The 17747-nt window shown below is 34.7% G+C and overlaps 1 protein-coding gene across 3 annotated transcripts in view; it reads left to right on the plus strand.

Annotated features, from left to right (window-relative positions):
- Positions 1–17747, plus strand: part of LOC145259724 (uncharacterized) — a 130331-nt gene that overhangs the window by 34212 nt on the left and 78372 nt on the right. For all 3 annotated transcript variants that reach the window (XM_080117412.1, XM_080117411.1, XM_080117413.1), the window contains exons 2-6: positions 1377–1642; positions 7924–9428; positions 11063–11522; positions 12761–12942; positions 14510–14635. In XM_080117412.1, the coding sequence (XP_079973538.1) occupies positions 1393–1642; positions 7924–9428; positions 11063–11522; positions 12761–12942; positions 14510–14635 (2523 nt within the window). In that variant the 5' untranslated portion in view covers positions 1377–1392. The remainder of the gene's footprint in view (positions 1–1376; positions 1643–7923; positions 9429–11062; positions 11523–12760; positions 12943–14509; positions 14636–17747) is intronic.

Genomic DNA, 17747 nt, shown 5'->3' on the forward strand with positions numbered 1-17747 from the left:
TTGCCCTTAGGAAAACAACACTACAGCTTTATATTAAAACTTACTGAAAAATCAATTCAGGTAACTTGATTATGTAGTAGACCTGACATGTATTCAATGTAGCCGCCTTCAGCCTCAATCATTGCCTCAATATAGGTCCAGATTTGGGGATATGCCTTTTCCACAAGTGTTAGCGGGAGTTCAGTCGATGGCGGCGATCAGGCCAGCTTTGGTGTTGCGGGAGGTCATGTTGGTTATGTTCATAACATATAACCAAACAAAGTAGCCTAGTGGGAAGAGGGGTAAGAGAAGGGTAAAAAATCGTAGCACTCCTAAAGTCAAGCCTTGGACTTGTGGGCTGGCACTGAATCCTGCTGCCACACCCAGTGTCTGCCAGCAGCCACCTGATTGCACCAGGGGATCACCACACTCTAGCACATCCAGGTACACTTTGGTGTTAACTTTCAAGCTGACTTCAAAGATGTGAAGTGGCATGATGTGGCCCTCGCTTAAAACCATACCAAAGACCATAACTGTAAGTCGTCCGATGGATTGAGCTGTAGTTTGGATTTTCATTTTAAGGGTGCTGGCAATGGTCCTGTTGTCATAACTTGAATCAGTAGAGAGCATGAGTTGTACAGCAGAGCATTTCTGATCTCGCTCGTTCAACACTGTGTCACTTTCAGACATGATAGAAGACGCCTATCGCTCTTGGGATTTGTACACAACTGGTCAACTACTAGATGGTCTGCAACAAAAAAAAAAAACCGTTTTTCATCAAACAGAAATGGAATCATGTCATCTTTTCTGGGGCGACAATTTTATCGCTCCATTGTGTGTGTGTGTGTGTGTGTGTGTGTTGGAGTTTTTTTGTTTCTCTTGAGTTTGTTTTCAGTTTTATTTTTTCTGCTTGTGGACCTGTGCTCAGCAGTCGTTAATCTGAGAGATGACTACACCGCCAGAAGAAAGTGTTTTCGTATCAGCATTTCTTGTCAAGCGGGGGAGAGCGTGGTTGCATATTACTATGATTTCAGCTGAGGACTCTTTTTTCAATTAAGAATTAGTCTGAGAGTTGTTTTCATAATTATTATCTATGAGATAACTGCACAAATACAAATTTGGTGTTATGGTCCGGTAAGTGTGAAACGTATTCAGGATCACGCATTGCCAATGTTTCTACATCATTGAATGATGATGATAAAACAAAGATTGTTGGATATTGACTGTAACTTGGTGAACAAGTAAGGCCAAGACTAAAGTTTATTTCTACAAAATGTATTCTGAATTCCATGGTTGGCATTATTTTTTTGTGCAGGTGAAGGAGTAAACCTGTAGTTTAAATATCTGAAAGATAATTGTCGCAGTTTAGTAATATTTTTTTCCGATTTCTTTCACAGATGATCTGATGTAATAATGTCTGACTCAAACAACGCGAAGGTGGTACACCAGAGAAGAGTTTGGCTAAACCAAATAATCGTTGATCTTCTCAAAGAAAATCCTGAAGGAATAAACAAATTGTATTTCTGGAATATTGTTGCCAGAAGGGCAAAGAGTCTTGGTCCGTGCAGTAATTATGGGGTAAAAAATATGAACAGCCTTCTTCATGCTTTTAACGTTGAAGAAGTGAAAATCAATAATGTAACGTTCGTCAAATTAAAATCAGGTATTTTTCTTTCTTTTCTTTTTCTTTTTTCCTTTTTCTTTCTCTTTTCCTTTGCGCTTTTTCTTTTTGCTTTTCTTTTCTTTTCCTTTTTTGCTTTTCCTTTTTTACCTTTTTCCTTCATTTTCTTTCCTTGTCCTTCACCTTTTTCCTTTTCTTATCGATTTTTTTCTTTTTCTTTGCCTTTTTCCTTTCTCTAATTTTTCCTTTCTCTTTTTTAAGCTTCTTTTGTTTTTTTCATTTGTCTTTCATTTTTTAGGCTTTTTTAAGCCCTATTTAAGCCTTTTTTTTTTTTTATTTTTTTTTTTTAATTTTTTTTTTTTTTGTTTAGTCTTTTATGGCCTTTTTAAGCCTTTTTTGTCTTTTCTTATTATAGCCTTTTATGGCCTTTTTTTTTTTTTTTTTTTTTTTAATGGCATCATTATGTATCTCTTGGGAATTTTCACCTGAACTTTTTATTCAATTCACTCAAGTAGATGTCTGGTTTCTTTTTATATGTATTGCAAAAAATATCTTGCATCCATAACTATTTTCTTAGCATGTATTGAATTTAGTCTGCAATGTTAAACTCAGAAAACTAAACATCAAGGTTTTCTGTTGTGGAATGTTTTTTATGTTTGATAAATTAGATTGTTCAGACTAACATTCTCACCTCCGGTGTCAGTCTCTGAATTTTACCTATTGTCATGTGCTGAGGTGCACACATGAAAATGCATGCATGACAGCTGGTAGCAAACGCACTGAACGATGATGTTCAAGTTGTCAGATTGATATCGTCAGTGATCAAAGGTCAACTATTTGATACACGCACCTGTTGAAGGCGAACACAGCTGCAAAAAAGTAGGTCACATATATAGCTCAGAGAAAAAGAGAACAGAATCCTACAGTCAGCCAGCAAATCAACATCGCAGAAACGTGACTCTATCCACCCTCCTCCTTGTCTGCTCTCTTCATCTCTAGCTGGGCACACATATTTTCTGTTTTCTGGAGGTGGATGGTTCAATCCTTGATGTAAGTGATACAAAGAATATGATTGCTAGTTTTCATAACCAAACACTAAACGAACAACTGTTAAACTAACTGTGCACACAAACACGTGCTAGAGTACATGTGCATTGTTGTTAGTGAGCAATCGACAAACAATTAAAATCTTTTTTATATATGTGCATGTTTGCTGTTTTTCATTCTCCAATCGGCGCTTTTCCATGTGGACTGTTCCTTGTATGGTTGTGTCGTCTAGTGGCTGTTGGTCAGCTGTTTAACTTGGACAAATAAAACCCAAGCGTTAAAACAATGAGGACTTGTTGCAGTTTCAAAGGTTTTATTGGGGAGAGAAGTTTGTTCACATGGGAAAACTAAAAAGATTGCTAAAATTAACTCCTTATTTAATGTTCTTATTGTTAGCTTTAAAACCTCAGGGATCGATTCTTGGACCTTTGTCATTTCTGATATTCATAAATGACTTAACTGATAAAGCTGTCTTTGATATGGGTATATTTGCCAACGACACTACGCTCTATAGCAGGCATGAGGAAAACTAATGAGCACATATCTAAGGTAATGACCGAACCCCTAGATGAAGACTTTTAGTCTGTAGTGGAATGGGGTCAAAAATGTATAGTAACGTTCAATGCTGCCAAGACAAAGCTTGTCTCTTAATAATTACATGAAACCTTAACAACCACCAATAACTATGGCTAGAGATACTTTACCTGAGAGCACTTCGTTCAAGCTCTTTGGCTTAACGTTCACAGGAAACATGAGTTAGAATGTATACATCGAGATCATTGCTAAGGCTGCTGAAAAGAAAGTGGGCTCTCTCTATTGTGCTAGAAAGTTACTTGCGCCTGAAAATATCCTGTACCTCTACAAAGCCACCATTCGTCCATATATGGAGTACTGCTGCCACATTTGGGCTGGTGCATCTGCTACTAGTCTCTCGCTCCTGGACAGGGTTCAAAAGAGTCGCCAACCTAATAGGTCCTAAACTGTCATCTAAACTTCAGCTCCTGTCCCACCGATGAAATGTTGCATACCCCTGCCTGTTTTACAAGTACTTTTAGTGGTGGGTGTTCTGACGAACTACAAACCCTTGTAGCCCCTCGACGAAAATACTCCCGACAAACCCGACAAGCAGCGAAGTCCCACCCCTAATATCCCTAGATTTAAGAAAGCCTTTTACTCTAATAGCTTCTTCCCCAGAACTGCAAGACTGTGGAATTCTCTTCTGGTTTCCTGCTTCCCCCAACTGTACTGACATGCAGAAGTTCAAGTGTAATGTGAACAGATACCTAGCTGCTAAACTTTCTACATAGTAACCCTGTAACTTATGTCCCTGATAGTAGCCCCCTACAACAAAGTGGCAACGTGCCTTGTTTGGGGTGAAATGTAATTAAAAACAAGGACTGCCAAATGGACAGTCTCAAGGAAATATTTAATTAGATTCTTACATTGTCGGGCATGTCTTATCTGTCTGATTTCCCCGACTTAAACTGTTTTCGAAACTATTCTATCTCCTGATATATGATTTCTTCATAATATCATTTGACACCGGACTTTCTAGCGCGTTTTGACTAGTGAGCTGACCTTAGAATCCTCGCATCAATCATGTCAGCCGTTTGCCATCAGGTTGCCCTGACAAATACTAATTACAACTCTCCTGAAATCCATACTAGTTAACATAATCTCTACTTGTTGGTGTAGAGTTCCTATGTATAACATAATTAGTAACAGTCTAGAAATAATTGTTGTTTTCTCTTGTGTCCAGAGATTGTGAGACACTTTTCTAGCAAATCAATTAATGTCTAGGTGTTCAATCTTATTTTTCTATAGGAAAATATAAAGGCTGGGATGGAAAGAGAGGAAATTTCTATTGAAATTCTATTCTGTACTTTAACATTACAATTGAATAAAAAAAAACATAAAACTTTAATTAAACGTGGAAATACGATTTAAAAAAATAGCGCGGATCACTCTCTGAATTAGCACCTGAAAAGTTTTCCACATGTCTGAATACTCTATATACCAAAGTTCAAGTCTGTAGATCCAAAATTCGTTGAGTATATAGGTTGAGAAGTCTCCTCACACTCATTCTCACTTTTCTAGATATATAGATAAGTAATTAAATTGCCATAAAAGAAAATATGTAAAAAAGTTTTTTGTTTTTGTGTATTGAAATATTATAAAAAAAAAATTCTAACAAACATAATGCAATCATTATATATAATATTCTGTTTGATCCTTCCTCCCTTCCTTAGTCTGTATGTTACACTTTTTAAAAAGGCCAAATGCAATTTTTTAAGGCCAAAGTGTTTCATGAAAGGCCAAATTCGCAAAATTTGATTTTAAAAGGGCCAATCTGGCAACCCTGGACAAGAGCATGAGTGATGTAGCCTCATTTTTGAATATCATAATAGATGATCATTGTTGTAATCGTGTGAGAAAGGAACTTGCAATAATTTTAATTTCACCGAAGAAAGAAGTCAGTGAAATGTTACATAAAAAAGGGAACATTCAAAAGAAACAGGGAAAAAAGATTGTCTACCAAGAGGTGCTGGACTGAAGGAGTAAATTAAATATTCTTTCTTACAATGTCATTTTATTATTTGTATTGAACTATGTTATTTGAACAATATTTCTTTCTTTTTTATTACATTTTCACCCCAAACAAGGCATATTACCACTTTGTTGTAGGGGGCTACTATCAGGGACATAGGCATCAGGGGTACTGTGTAGGGAGTTGGGCAGCAAGATCTCCATTCATATTGCACAGTACAGTTGGGAGAGCAGGGATCAGGCAGGGAATTCCAAAGTCCAGCTGTCCGTGGGGAGAAACTACTGGAGTAGAAGGCTCTCTTACATCTAGGGATCTCTACTGTGAAGGAGTGGGATTTAGGTGCTTGTCGGGTTTGTTGGGGGGTATTTATGTCAAGGGGGCACAAGTGCTTTCAGTTCGTCAGAGCATTCACCGTTAAAGTACTTGTAGAAAAGGCAGAGGGATGCAACATTTTGTCGATGGGACAGGGGCTGAAGTTTAGATGACAGTTCAGGACCTATCAGATTGGTGACTCTCTTTTGAACCTTATCTAGGAGCGAGAGACTAGTGGCAGATGCACCAGCCCAAATATGACAACAATACTCCATACATGAGCGAATGGTGGCCTTATAGAGGTATAGGATAATTTTGAGCGTGATACTTTCTGAGTATTTATTAGTACTTAATTATCTCATTTGGGTCAGTTCCATATTTAAAATATAATGGATACTGTTTTCATAGAAATGTTAAAAAACTCATATTTTCTGTGTCTTACTTTTTTTTTTTCTGTCCAAAAAACCTTTTTCTTTTTTGTGCTATCCAGAAAAATATTAGTTTTATGAAAACATTTGTTGATTATATATATTTCTAATTTCTTGGAATTTCCATGAGTCCTGCTAGTCAGTAAATACACTAAATAATATATTCTTTATAATTCTAAAAACAAATTCCAAACAAACAATAACATTTTATTTTATGCAAAAATAATCGCTTATTATTTTGTTTTAAATAAAAATGTTTGCAAAACTTCTACATATTTTCTTTTATGGCAATTTGATTACTACATGGTCTACATTTTCTTGATATTCTTTCAAAATGAAAATTGGTTACAGTCAGCTAACCCACTTCCTAACTTCTGGTGTAGCCCTACCGGAAGCGGTGAGAAGAGAAATCAGTTCTTCCACTTTTATTGTTCATCAGTATTTCTCTTGTGAAACGATTTATTGAAATGAAATATAAGAAAAGGACATGGAAAAATATATAATAAAGAAATAACAAAATTATACAGATAAAAATAACATAATTTGTCTTGATTTGCAAAATTAAAAAAAATAAGCTCTTATTTTATTTTTAATTTTATAATATGTTTATGAAATTATAAAAATAAAATTATTCAACTCAAAATAACAAATTAAATTATTGAAATCAAAATAACAAAATTTTAAACATCATTAACAAATGTATCCAATACATAATATTGCCCAAATAGTTTGCTTTGATTCTCCACCACCACAGGAATTCTTGCAGATGTCTATTGGAAAAGACTTGTCACCGTTTCTGGTAGCATTACACCGGAAGTTAGGAAGCACATTAGCTGACTACAACCTAAAAATTTAATGCCGGTTTCTGTTTTTGAAAAAAAATATCTTTTGTTTTGATTTTCGAAAATGGCAATGCTATATATCTAGAAAGAAATTTAATAGTTTATTTGATAGTAAAGATAGAGGTATTTATTAGAATAGCCAACAAAACGTAGAAGGGGATGAAAAATTAAATATATAACAACTAAATTTTACTTTTCTATCTAATTTGTTTGGAGCTTTAACTTATTTTAAAGCGTTCCCCCCCCCCCCAACAAAGGAGGGACTGGATTTAGTAATTCACTCCTGTTCATTTGTTTGCACTTTTCTCAATAACCACTCCTTGAATTTTTTGGAAATTGTTTTACAAACATTAGTCATGTTGAAAGTAAATTTTTCACTTGTGGAGCCCCCATGCTCAGCTTGTTTCATTTGAAAATAAAAGTAGTGTCATGTCTGAATCAGGAAAAAGAAAAATGGTCTGTTTACAACCATGTCATGTCTTAATCATTCAAAAATCGAAAAATAAACAAAGTACTGGTAGAAACGCATTTAATAAATGTCATCAATTGTGTTTAATGTTCAACCAGTATTTTGTTTAATTTCCGATTTTGGAGCTATTATGGAGGCTTGACATAGCTGCAAGATCTTTTTATTCTTACACAAAATTTGACAGTTTTAATTTTTTTTTTTTTTCAAATAACAAAAAAGGCTTTAAAATAAGTTAAAACACAAAAAATTCATCCAGGTAGGTAGAAGACGAATTTAATCGTGCCTTTAGTAACATTTTGTTATAAATTTATTTTTTCATCTTTTTGTTGCCTATTATTATAAATATACCCAAATACATTTGGAAATTGTGAAATGTTTTTTTTTAATTATTGAATAAGCTGAGTTTTCTTTTAAGGTCATTAATGAATGTCTCCATTTTACAAATCTTCCAGCTGGAAAAATTGATTTTGTACAGAAACTGGACTTAAATATGAAAATTATTTATTTTAGTTAAAATAGTATCGTGCAAGAACAAAAAGCAGAAGTTGGTCATATGCATTGCTATATGGGTTGAAGATGAAAAAAAAAAAATTTGCCTGACTTTTCTGTTTTAGATTCCTGTTTTATTTTTTATGCAATCAGTATTTACTTTGATAATTTTTTTCTTTGGATAACAGGCTCCTCTTCCAATGAAATGTTGTCCTCCAAAATAAACCATTTGAAGGAAGTCGTCTGCGGAGTTTTACAGTCTAATGGAGGCCAAGTGAAGCGGTCTTTGCTGTGGAGCATGGTTGCCCAAAAACAAGGTCGTGCAATAGTTGCATCCGACTATGGAGTTAGCAACATCTATGAGATTTTAACGCTCATGTCGGACGCCTTGAGTGAAATTAAAATCGGAAAGGATCTTTATGTGAAACTAAACAAGATGCCAACTCACATTCGTTTCCCAGATGAAGAAGTCAGTGAGATTTTATCTGAAGAATTTCCCACACTTGAAGAAAGCATGAATCTGACTCCAAAAGCTCCTACAATAAAAGAAATAAATAATACACTGAAGGAAATACTTGTCCATTATCCAGACGGTGTTGATCAAGATAAAATATGGGACTTGTATAAAGATAAAACGGGCAAATCGCCGCCAAGACCAGAAGACTACAAACTCAAAAAAAGAAGTGATTTTTTTAATTTACCCGACTTTAAGAACATTCGACAGTTCCCAAAGAATGGGAAAACTTGGATCACCATTGAATCTTGGAATGATGTCAATCAGCAAAGGAGTGACATTAATGTTCCGAGTACTGTTATTGGTGCGCCACTAATGGCATGGGGAGGTCCTGCCGGATCTCTCTCTCAAGTTAACCCTCAAGGTAATTTCCTTGATTATTTGTGGGCTAATATGCAGCAGACAGGCTCCGTGATGAAACCGTCGCCTGTTCCGCTTTTTCCAAGAGAAACCGAGGATAACCTGCGTCAAAGGCAGAGAGCTATATTACCTCATACGCCCGTTTCTCAGGCTCAAAAAGGAACTGACGATAGTTTGTATCTCAGTGAGGATCCTATCTTACCTGTTAACGCAAAATCCAAAAATATCACTGTTAACCCGATAAACTTGCCGAGGGGTATGAAACCTACGAAGGATCACCTGAACGGTATTGCTAAAGAATGCATTGAAATAATTTCCGACGCTCAGGAGTGTGTAACGAATGAAAAAATCCAGGAACTCTTACTCCAGCGTTTAGGTAGAACACGACTGCATGAAATTGGCCTCCGAGACCTCGAACAATTGGATTGCATTTATGAGCATAACCGTTTGTTATGCAAGGTTAATGCCTTTACCCAAGCGTTTGTCAAGGTCCGTTCCATCTGCACGCTTCGGGAACTTGAACAATGTTTATGCGATTATATCGTTCAAGGTAAAAAATTTGATGCCCTTAAGCTAGGTCCTCTGCATCGCCTGCCTGTCGTGTTCGATATGTTCAAGTACCCTCTCGATGAAGACGAGTTTCCAAATATATGCACACTCGATATCATGCAGAAGATTCGTGATTTTCTCACCGATTATAAAAAATGGACGGAAAAATTACAAATGGAAGAAATAATGAACTACCTAATTGAAGCTTACGATGTTTCGACTCCGTATCATCTTGGAATTCGAATCAGGAGTTTACCGTTGGTGGTTGGGGTAAGTTTTATACCCCCCCCCTTTTTTTTTTTTTTTTTTTTTTTTTTTTTTTTTTACACCATTTTCATGTTTCGGTTAATGTAAACCTCCTACTTTATTCAGGTGTATATTGTCAAATTCAGAAATCTGCATGGAATTTTGAATAGAAGCCTTTATTTAATCCACTGAGGGAGAGCATGCTTTCGTTCCGTTCTGTCATCGTGAATATATTACTTGATAAAATTCAGTTGTAAGTTACTTTTCTGTACAGTGAAGATTCCATCCTCAGTGTAGCCGACACTCAAAATACAACTACAATTTACTTAGAACTTTTATGGTTGACAGAACAAGATCAAGCTATCTTCTGTGGATTAAATGAAGGGTTCCGTTCAAAATTCCATGCAAATTTCAGATAAGGATTTGCAAGTTTGCCAGAAATGTGAAAAAAAGTCATTATGTGAACAGTAGTCCAAATAATACAAAATATCAATCCTTATCTCAAAAATTCAGAAATATAATGTCTAGATTTTTGTATCTGAATAAACTTTTCAGAAATAACTGTCATCTACCATGTTGGGTTATCCATAAAATGATTATTTTACAAAACTATCTATTGTGCATGGAGACAAGAATTTTAATAGTATACTAGGAGGCCACCTAGTGTTGCCCGGTCGTAAGATCCACTTAAATATTATATTTAAGTGTGTGGATTCCGTATTTATTATTTTAGAGCCAATTCTGTGTTGATTATTATACTTTGAGAGGTCCTTCTTCATAGGTTCCAAAACAGCTGAGCCTATCTTTTCAAATTTCACAAAAAAGTTAATTTATGTGTCTGGCAGTGTTCTTAGACATGCTTTGTATAAAAATTTGTTTAAGGATCAAAAATCAAAAAAATATAATCTTAAAAATAGTATTTCTATATTATAGATAAAAAAGAATCATTTTTACAGGGAAATATTTTATGTTACACCAGCCAAGAGAAATAAAATCTCAGCAAATCATTTATTCTTTAAAAAAACAAAACAAAAAAGATATATTGTTATCTGGAGATATAGCTCAGTGGTAGAGCATTCAATTACAGATCGAATGATCCCCTTGTTCAAACCCGGGTGTACCTCACCATTTTATTTGACTTTTTTTCTTATTAATGGGTTCAATTTATGATAAAAGTACCATCTAAAATCACTGCAAATCATTTCTTTGCTTATTTTAAAACTAAATATTAATCAGAAGTGACTTTCCAGAGCATTCATCGTTAATCCCAAATATCAGCTGACATGATGTTGTAAACAAATACAGATGGAAGTTGATGAACGATATTATTTGAAAAAAATTTTTTTCGAATTAGTTCAACGGGCAAATTATTCCTCGTAATATATAATAATCAATAGAGGATTGGTTCTATAATAATACATACACAATCCGCATAAATTACAAAATCATGTTTAATCATATTTTACGACTAGGCAATGCTAGGCATCCACCTAGTAATAGATAGATACAGTTTGATCTGTGTGACATACTTAAATTAGGAACCGCATTATCGTCTGCATATTCTGGAGTGATTTTCATCAACAAAAGAATTCTGCAGATTGAATATAGATTTTTGCAGCAAAGATAAAATGTTTCTTTTTCTTTCCAATTCCTTGCAGGTTTTAAAACGTGCCCAGTCTGATGCAGCCAGGAACCGTCGATCAATTTATGACAGTTTCAAAAAAGAACTTGAATTGGAACTGAAAAGTGCTTTTGGTAATTTTCGTCACCAAATACTTAGCACAAAGACTCCGGAGCAGAATACGCTAAAGTTGCATTATCTGAAACTTAATGTTGAAACGGTTATCGCAGAGATCTTCGAAAAGCTCACTTGTTTGATGAACATCGAAGAACCTCCAAACCAAAAGGAACGCGAGAAAAAAACCCGGCGACTTCGGTGTTTTGAAGCATTTGTCAAAATGTTAAAAGAAGACCACCTTGCCCAAATGCTGTTCCATGTTGCTGTTTGTGTTAGTAACACCGATCTCCAAGATGCGGCCATGGAAATATTAGCTCCAAGTTCCCCACAGCCGAGTACAACTGATGTTGTTGTTACGACAAAACCACCACCAGCAAAAGGTAAATATACTTCAAGCAAATATGTGTCTCTATCCTCTTCCTCCACCCACTTCTCGTCTCACTCAAGGAATGGTTTTACAGTTTTCTAGATTTTGTCATATATCCTGATTCATCAGCTTATTTAATCCTTCTTGCATTGGATGTTCAAAATTGCGTAGAAGACCAATCGGGTCTCCATGGACCCCATGTCACATCCGTAACATATGAATTCAGAATTGCCAAACTTTGCATGTGTATTCTTCATGCCTTTTGTGATGAAACCCTATATTGTTTTTGTATACCATTTAAAAAATATTTGTGTGTGTAAGAAATGAAAAATATTGAAAAACGGTTTTGGTTAAAAATGTCATGTAAAAAAAAAAAAAATATAAACAACTAAATGTTTAAAAAAAAAAAAAAAGGCATGTTGTTGATTTTTGTTCTCTTCGGCACAAACTTACTTGCATGTTGATCAAATTTAATAAGTAATCATTGGAAAACAAAGTTTTTAGAATTGCACAGAAACAAAATAGAAAGGAAATAGTGACACAGAAGCTCGGTGTGGTGTTCCTAAGGGCCCCAGAGGTATATTTTTGTGCTGTAATTCCATTTAAATTAATTATCCCAGGCCATTAATAGTTATGAATATTCATAAAACTGCTGATTAAATTCAGTGAATATTGTTTTTTGGTAAAGCGCAAAAGATTATGATACTACCTGATGCACTGGGGGTCTCTAGGGAGCCCACCAGTCTAGAAAGAGTTAAAGTTAAAATATTTATTCAGGATGTGTTATTTAGATTATTGTTCTCATCTTGAGTGTTATTTTCACCACAGATCTCTGAGAGATTGAATTAATGAACTAACCAATGAAGACGGCTTTGACGTGAGATAAATGTGAACTTCAGTATGTAGGGGGTAGTTTCGCACGCACGCACGCACACACACACACACACACTATTGGTGTCCGTGTTTTATTTGTTTTTATACTTGTGGATTTGTGTGTCCTCATCGACTCACCAGTGAAAAAATGATGATATGGTGATAAGATAGGGAGTTCAACAAAAAAATCCACGGCACACACAGCGTTTTAGGGTCGGCAACACCTGTTGGTGGGGCCACATTCCAGTCACAGTAGTAGTAGCAGTTCAGATGCTAAATATATACACTAATGTACATTATCCCAACGTTGGCTTAATGGCTTATTCTGTCTAAACTATAATGAACTTCTGGAACTTAATTTTTTCCTTTCCATTTCAGAGGAAATTCTTAAAAATTTGCGAAAGTATTTGGGTGAACGTCTCAACCAGGGATCTTTAAATCTTATCCATCTTGATAAAATAGAAGGAAAACTTTTGGAAGATTTCCAATTCCAGACATTTTCTGAGATGGGCTATGGACGATTCATAAAATTTATTCTTGGAGATCCAACTACTAAAAAGGTAAGTTCCGCTCCGAGATGTCGATTTTATTTTAAGAAAAAAATGTTGCATTATTTAAATTTTATAAATATAAAACATTTAAACAAAAAGTTTTATTTTTTATGAAAAATTTCTTAGTGAATCTTGAAAATTAAATTTTAAAATGTTGAAGTGTATGAAAGGGGTATAACCCCTGTTTTCTCATTTCATTCTCCCTTTTTTTTTTTTCTTTTTTTTTTTTTTTTTTTTTTTTTACTTATTTTTTGTTATTTACATTTTGTTCATTTTCCTTGAAGAAAAATAAGACTTTCTTTTACCAATCAAATACAAATTTGCGTAACTGGATATTTGAATGCCTACTAGACACTATCCTCGAGTGTCTAAGGTCTCTCTGTACAGGGGTTTGTCAGAACAATCTGGCATGAGTATACTTTTTCCATAGAAGTAAACCCTCACCAAATATTCAAAATCACATAGTATTCGCAGCCCAAACAAGATCTCCTCACTACGGCTACCCCCCAGCTTTTCCCAGGAATGGTGCACCTTCTCCAAGTGATATTACCTCAAGTAATAGCACAAATCTGGATACTCTACCAGACTAGATAAATTCTTGTCCTGGAATCCAGTAAGACCATGAGACCAACATGAAAGTCATACTACAACGTATAAAAATGGTTGAATGGGGAGAGGAAAATTATGTTCTCGATTTCTTTACTAACTCAGTGTTTGAGAGATAAAGAACTTTAATGGAACATTCAAATATCTATGTATCTCATATAGACTTCAAGTGTTAGCGCCAGGTTGTGGGCCCCTTGATTTCTGAGAACTTTGACTGAAGTAAAATAAAACAAAGCAGGGAGACCTGACATTGCTGGGAATTGAATGATGATCAATGAATATTTGAAACTCCTATATTTTTATTGTCATAGAAATCTGTGGAATCGCCCGGGAGGAAGCTTCACATTCCGCCGTGCAGTTACTTAGTACAAAATGTTATTCTATATTGCACTGTAGAGAACCTACTGTTTCTTTTATAAAATTATTTTATATAAACTTTTTTTACGTTATATAATAACGAACTCACATATAAAGTTGCATTTATATAATTGTAGATTATATATATGCGTGTGTGAAACACATTTATAAGCCAAATTACAACACAATATTATGAAAAATAAACATTTATTTATTTAAAATTAATATTTTGACGATAGACGCCATCCTCAGAATTTTATATATTTAGGAAAGGGTCTCTTACATTGAAATTGCAACTATTATCTTTTTTGAGATGAGGATTAAGAATTGAATTATTATGACTACTGTTTTCATTCTTCACTCAACATTTTGTGCCAATGTAACCTCAAATCTTTTGGGTGCATTTCGTCAAACTCTGGAATCCGTACGGCTAACAGATTTCCAAATAATCCATTCATGACTTTGTATCAGTTTATTTAAATGTTGAGAAGTTTTCCATTAATAAATCGTGTTGCTAGTCTTGTATGAATCTGCAGCTTTCATTATTGAATCTTTAAATAAATTTTAAAAAGATTTCAACTAATATTTTGTCTTTTTTTTTTTTTTCCATCAGATGTTGGATGAATCTGGAGTTACATTGGGATCGTCCCCAGGAAATCTCGGAGATTCTTTATATCAGCCGCAAATTTCTGATATACTCTCTTTTGTACAGCAGTGTCTCTCCTCTGGATCTGAACAAGTAAGTCTTTGGGTTTTTTGGATTTTTTTTTAATTTTGTATTTTTAAAATTTTATCTCAACCTTATTTATAATCTGAATGTATTTCTTGCTTTTGCTTGTTAGTGTTGCATAATTTCCGTTTGCCTGTTTCCCACCTGACTACATCTTGGATGTCTTCAAGTCCAACATAAACAAATTCCTGACAAACCGCCCCTTAAGTAAGACACTCTATCAAATCTCCAATACTAATGATTACAACGATACTATCCCATTGATTACTGTACACGCAATAACCCTTATCCCCGAGTGATAAGTGGTGATCTCCATGTAAAAAAAAAAAAAAAAAAGAAAAAGAAAAAGCTGGTAGACCGCAGACATCAAATTTTTTTTTTACTTTGACCCCCAATTTTGATCCCTCCTTAACATTTATTGTTTTGGACTCAAAATGTTTAACCCATGTTCAAGTAACCTACATCTAAAATTTAAAGTTTTTAGACACAAAACTGGCGGCGGAGTTTGGTATAGTCTGCAAAGGTCAACTTTGTAAACTTTGACCTCTTGCCAGCCAAATTTTTGCCCAAAAGCTTGCTGTGTGTCTGAATACCCTTTATGTAAAATTTCAAGTGTTTAGACCCAAAATTGGCTTAATAGTTTGCTAGAGACCGCAAAAGTAAAATCTTTTGAACTTTGACCCCTTGGAAACCAAATTTTCAGCAAAAAACAATTAAAAATCTTGCCCTATATCTGAATACACTCTATGTAAAATTTCAAATATTTAGACCAAAAATTGGCTGAGTAATTTGGTAGACTGCAATCAATCAATCAATTTTTTAACTTTGACCCCAATTATGACTCCTAACATTTATTGTTTTGGGCTTAAATCAAATTATAAAGTTAGATCCATGTCCAAGTAACCTATATCTAAAATTTCAAATGTTTAAACCCAAAATTTGGTAGTTCCCAAAGGTCACATTGTTAAACTTTAATCCCTTAAAAGCCAAATTTCTGTTCAAAAATGGATTAAAAAGATTTTCCCAAATCCCAATACCCCTTATGTCAAATCTCAAGTCGGTAGACTGAAAATTGACAGTTATTTGGTAGGGAAGTGTACACACACACACACACATTTTCACTTTTATAGATATATAGATTTTTTTTATTCCCCCCCCCCCCCCACCTACCCACAAAGGAGGGATTGGACCTAGTAATTCACTTCTGTTCGTTTGTTTGCACTTTTCTCAATAACCATGCCTTAGATTTTTTTAAATTTTGCACAAACATTAGTCATTGGTAAAGGTAAATTTTTCGCTCGACGAGAGGGACCCCGCATGCCCAGCTTGTTATTTTTTAAATTTAAATATTTTTTCTTTTAAACGTAATTTAACATCTTTTTGTTTACACATAAAATCCTTTTTATCTTTGCAAAATTGACTATAAATATATTGATAATTCCTTCATTTCTAAATATAAGTTTGAATTCACAAACGTGAGTTTAGGATACTAAAAATGAGAATAAGTGTGCGGGGGGGGGGGCTCTCCTTTTCATCATGCATGGTGTGCCATATTGCGACACCATGAGACCAGTCATCCATTTGTTATTTGGCCACGTGATCATTCGCATAAAAGATGCCACTCTCAGAACATTTTCTTTTTTTTTTCTGGCCATTTTTGGATTATCACAGAAGGGACATGTTTGCCATAACCTCTCTCTTTCTTCTTTCTCGTTTTACTGATCAAATTCTTGGCACGCAGTCTTCTCCTCACCACCAAACTAGTCCTACTGGGGTGTCTTTGAAACACCTTGTAATCAGGTATTACTGCATATCCAGACCAATTGTATTCGAACTACCCTCCTATGCTGTCCCGACTTTAATATTTCTATATATTAGGAATTTATATTGTTTTGCAAATTTTTATTTATTGCAAGTACAATTAAATCCAATTATATATTTTATAAGTATAACTTTCTTTAGTCATTTTTGTTTACAAATTTTCAGTATAATTAAATCCAATTATTTCTACTTTATATATAAAACTCACTTTGTGCATGCGAGTCTGTTCCCTATGGATCCCAAAGCCGCTCGGCTGATTTTTATGAAATTCCTCAAAAATGTACTTTTATGTGCCTGGCAGTGTTCTTAAACATCCAGTAAAGTAAGTATCGATAATTGAAAAAATCCGATTAAAGCGGGGAACATTTGGATCTTGATCAAAGTTAACACCTTTTATACACCCTAACATTACAAGTGCATTTGAGAAGTTTTATCACCACACAAGCAGGAGGCTCTGATATATAAAATCAACAGTAGGTCCTTTTGTAAGGTGGGCGCATTCGAAATGAATGTTTCTGCTTAGAGCACAATCGAATCATGATATTTGTCATTTTCATCTTAAACTTAAAACAATTATATAAAAATAATTTTATCGAATCAGCAGTAGGTTCTCTACAGTGCAATGTATACTACAATCTATTGTGGACTAAGTCACTGTGGAAGGCATGTGAGCTTTCTTCCGGTGCACCATGGTGGTTTCTTGAATAGAGCAGGCAATCAATTGATTTGATGAAGAAATGATCAATTTTACTGATTGCGACGACTAGAAAAGTATTAAAAGTGTAGAACATTTTTTGATCCTCGTTCAATCTGGGGCAACGTCGGGTTTTCCAGCTAGTTATTTTTATAAGCATGGCTTTCTTTAGTTGTTTTGTTTTCTTTTTTAATTATACACTTTTGAGTATATGTAAGAACACAATTGGTTGATAACTAACCTGAAATTTTACCGTTGTATTATTTGCCATCGTATAAACATGTGCTACGCAACATGTTTAATCTGGTGCACGTGAGTGGCAGACGTGCAGTTGTTAGATGCTTGATGACAAGGGAAAACGCGAACAAAGAACAGAAAATATATCTCGCCAGAATTAACCATCCAAGGGATATATATTCTTTGTTTAAAGAAAATAAGACCCTCATTGAGTAGAAGAGTACCGCAGGAATTGGCTTTATGACAAAAACAATCGCCATGGTCATCTATAGGTGAGCTTACAAATGGAGACCATTACGGCCAGTGCAGTAAACACATGTTAATTGTATTCCAGGCTTTTTTACTTGTTTACTTGACATTTTTTTGTTC

Source organism: Euprymna scolopes, chromosome 35, assembly GCF_053919585.1.
Source record: "Euprymna scolopes isolate OS-2025 chromosome 35, ASM5391958v1, whole genome shotgun sequence".
In the NCBI taxonomy this organism is placed as follows: Eukaryota; Metazoa; Mollusca; class Cephalopoda; order Sepiida; family Sepiolidae; genus Euprymna; species Euprymna scolopes.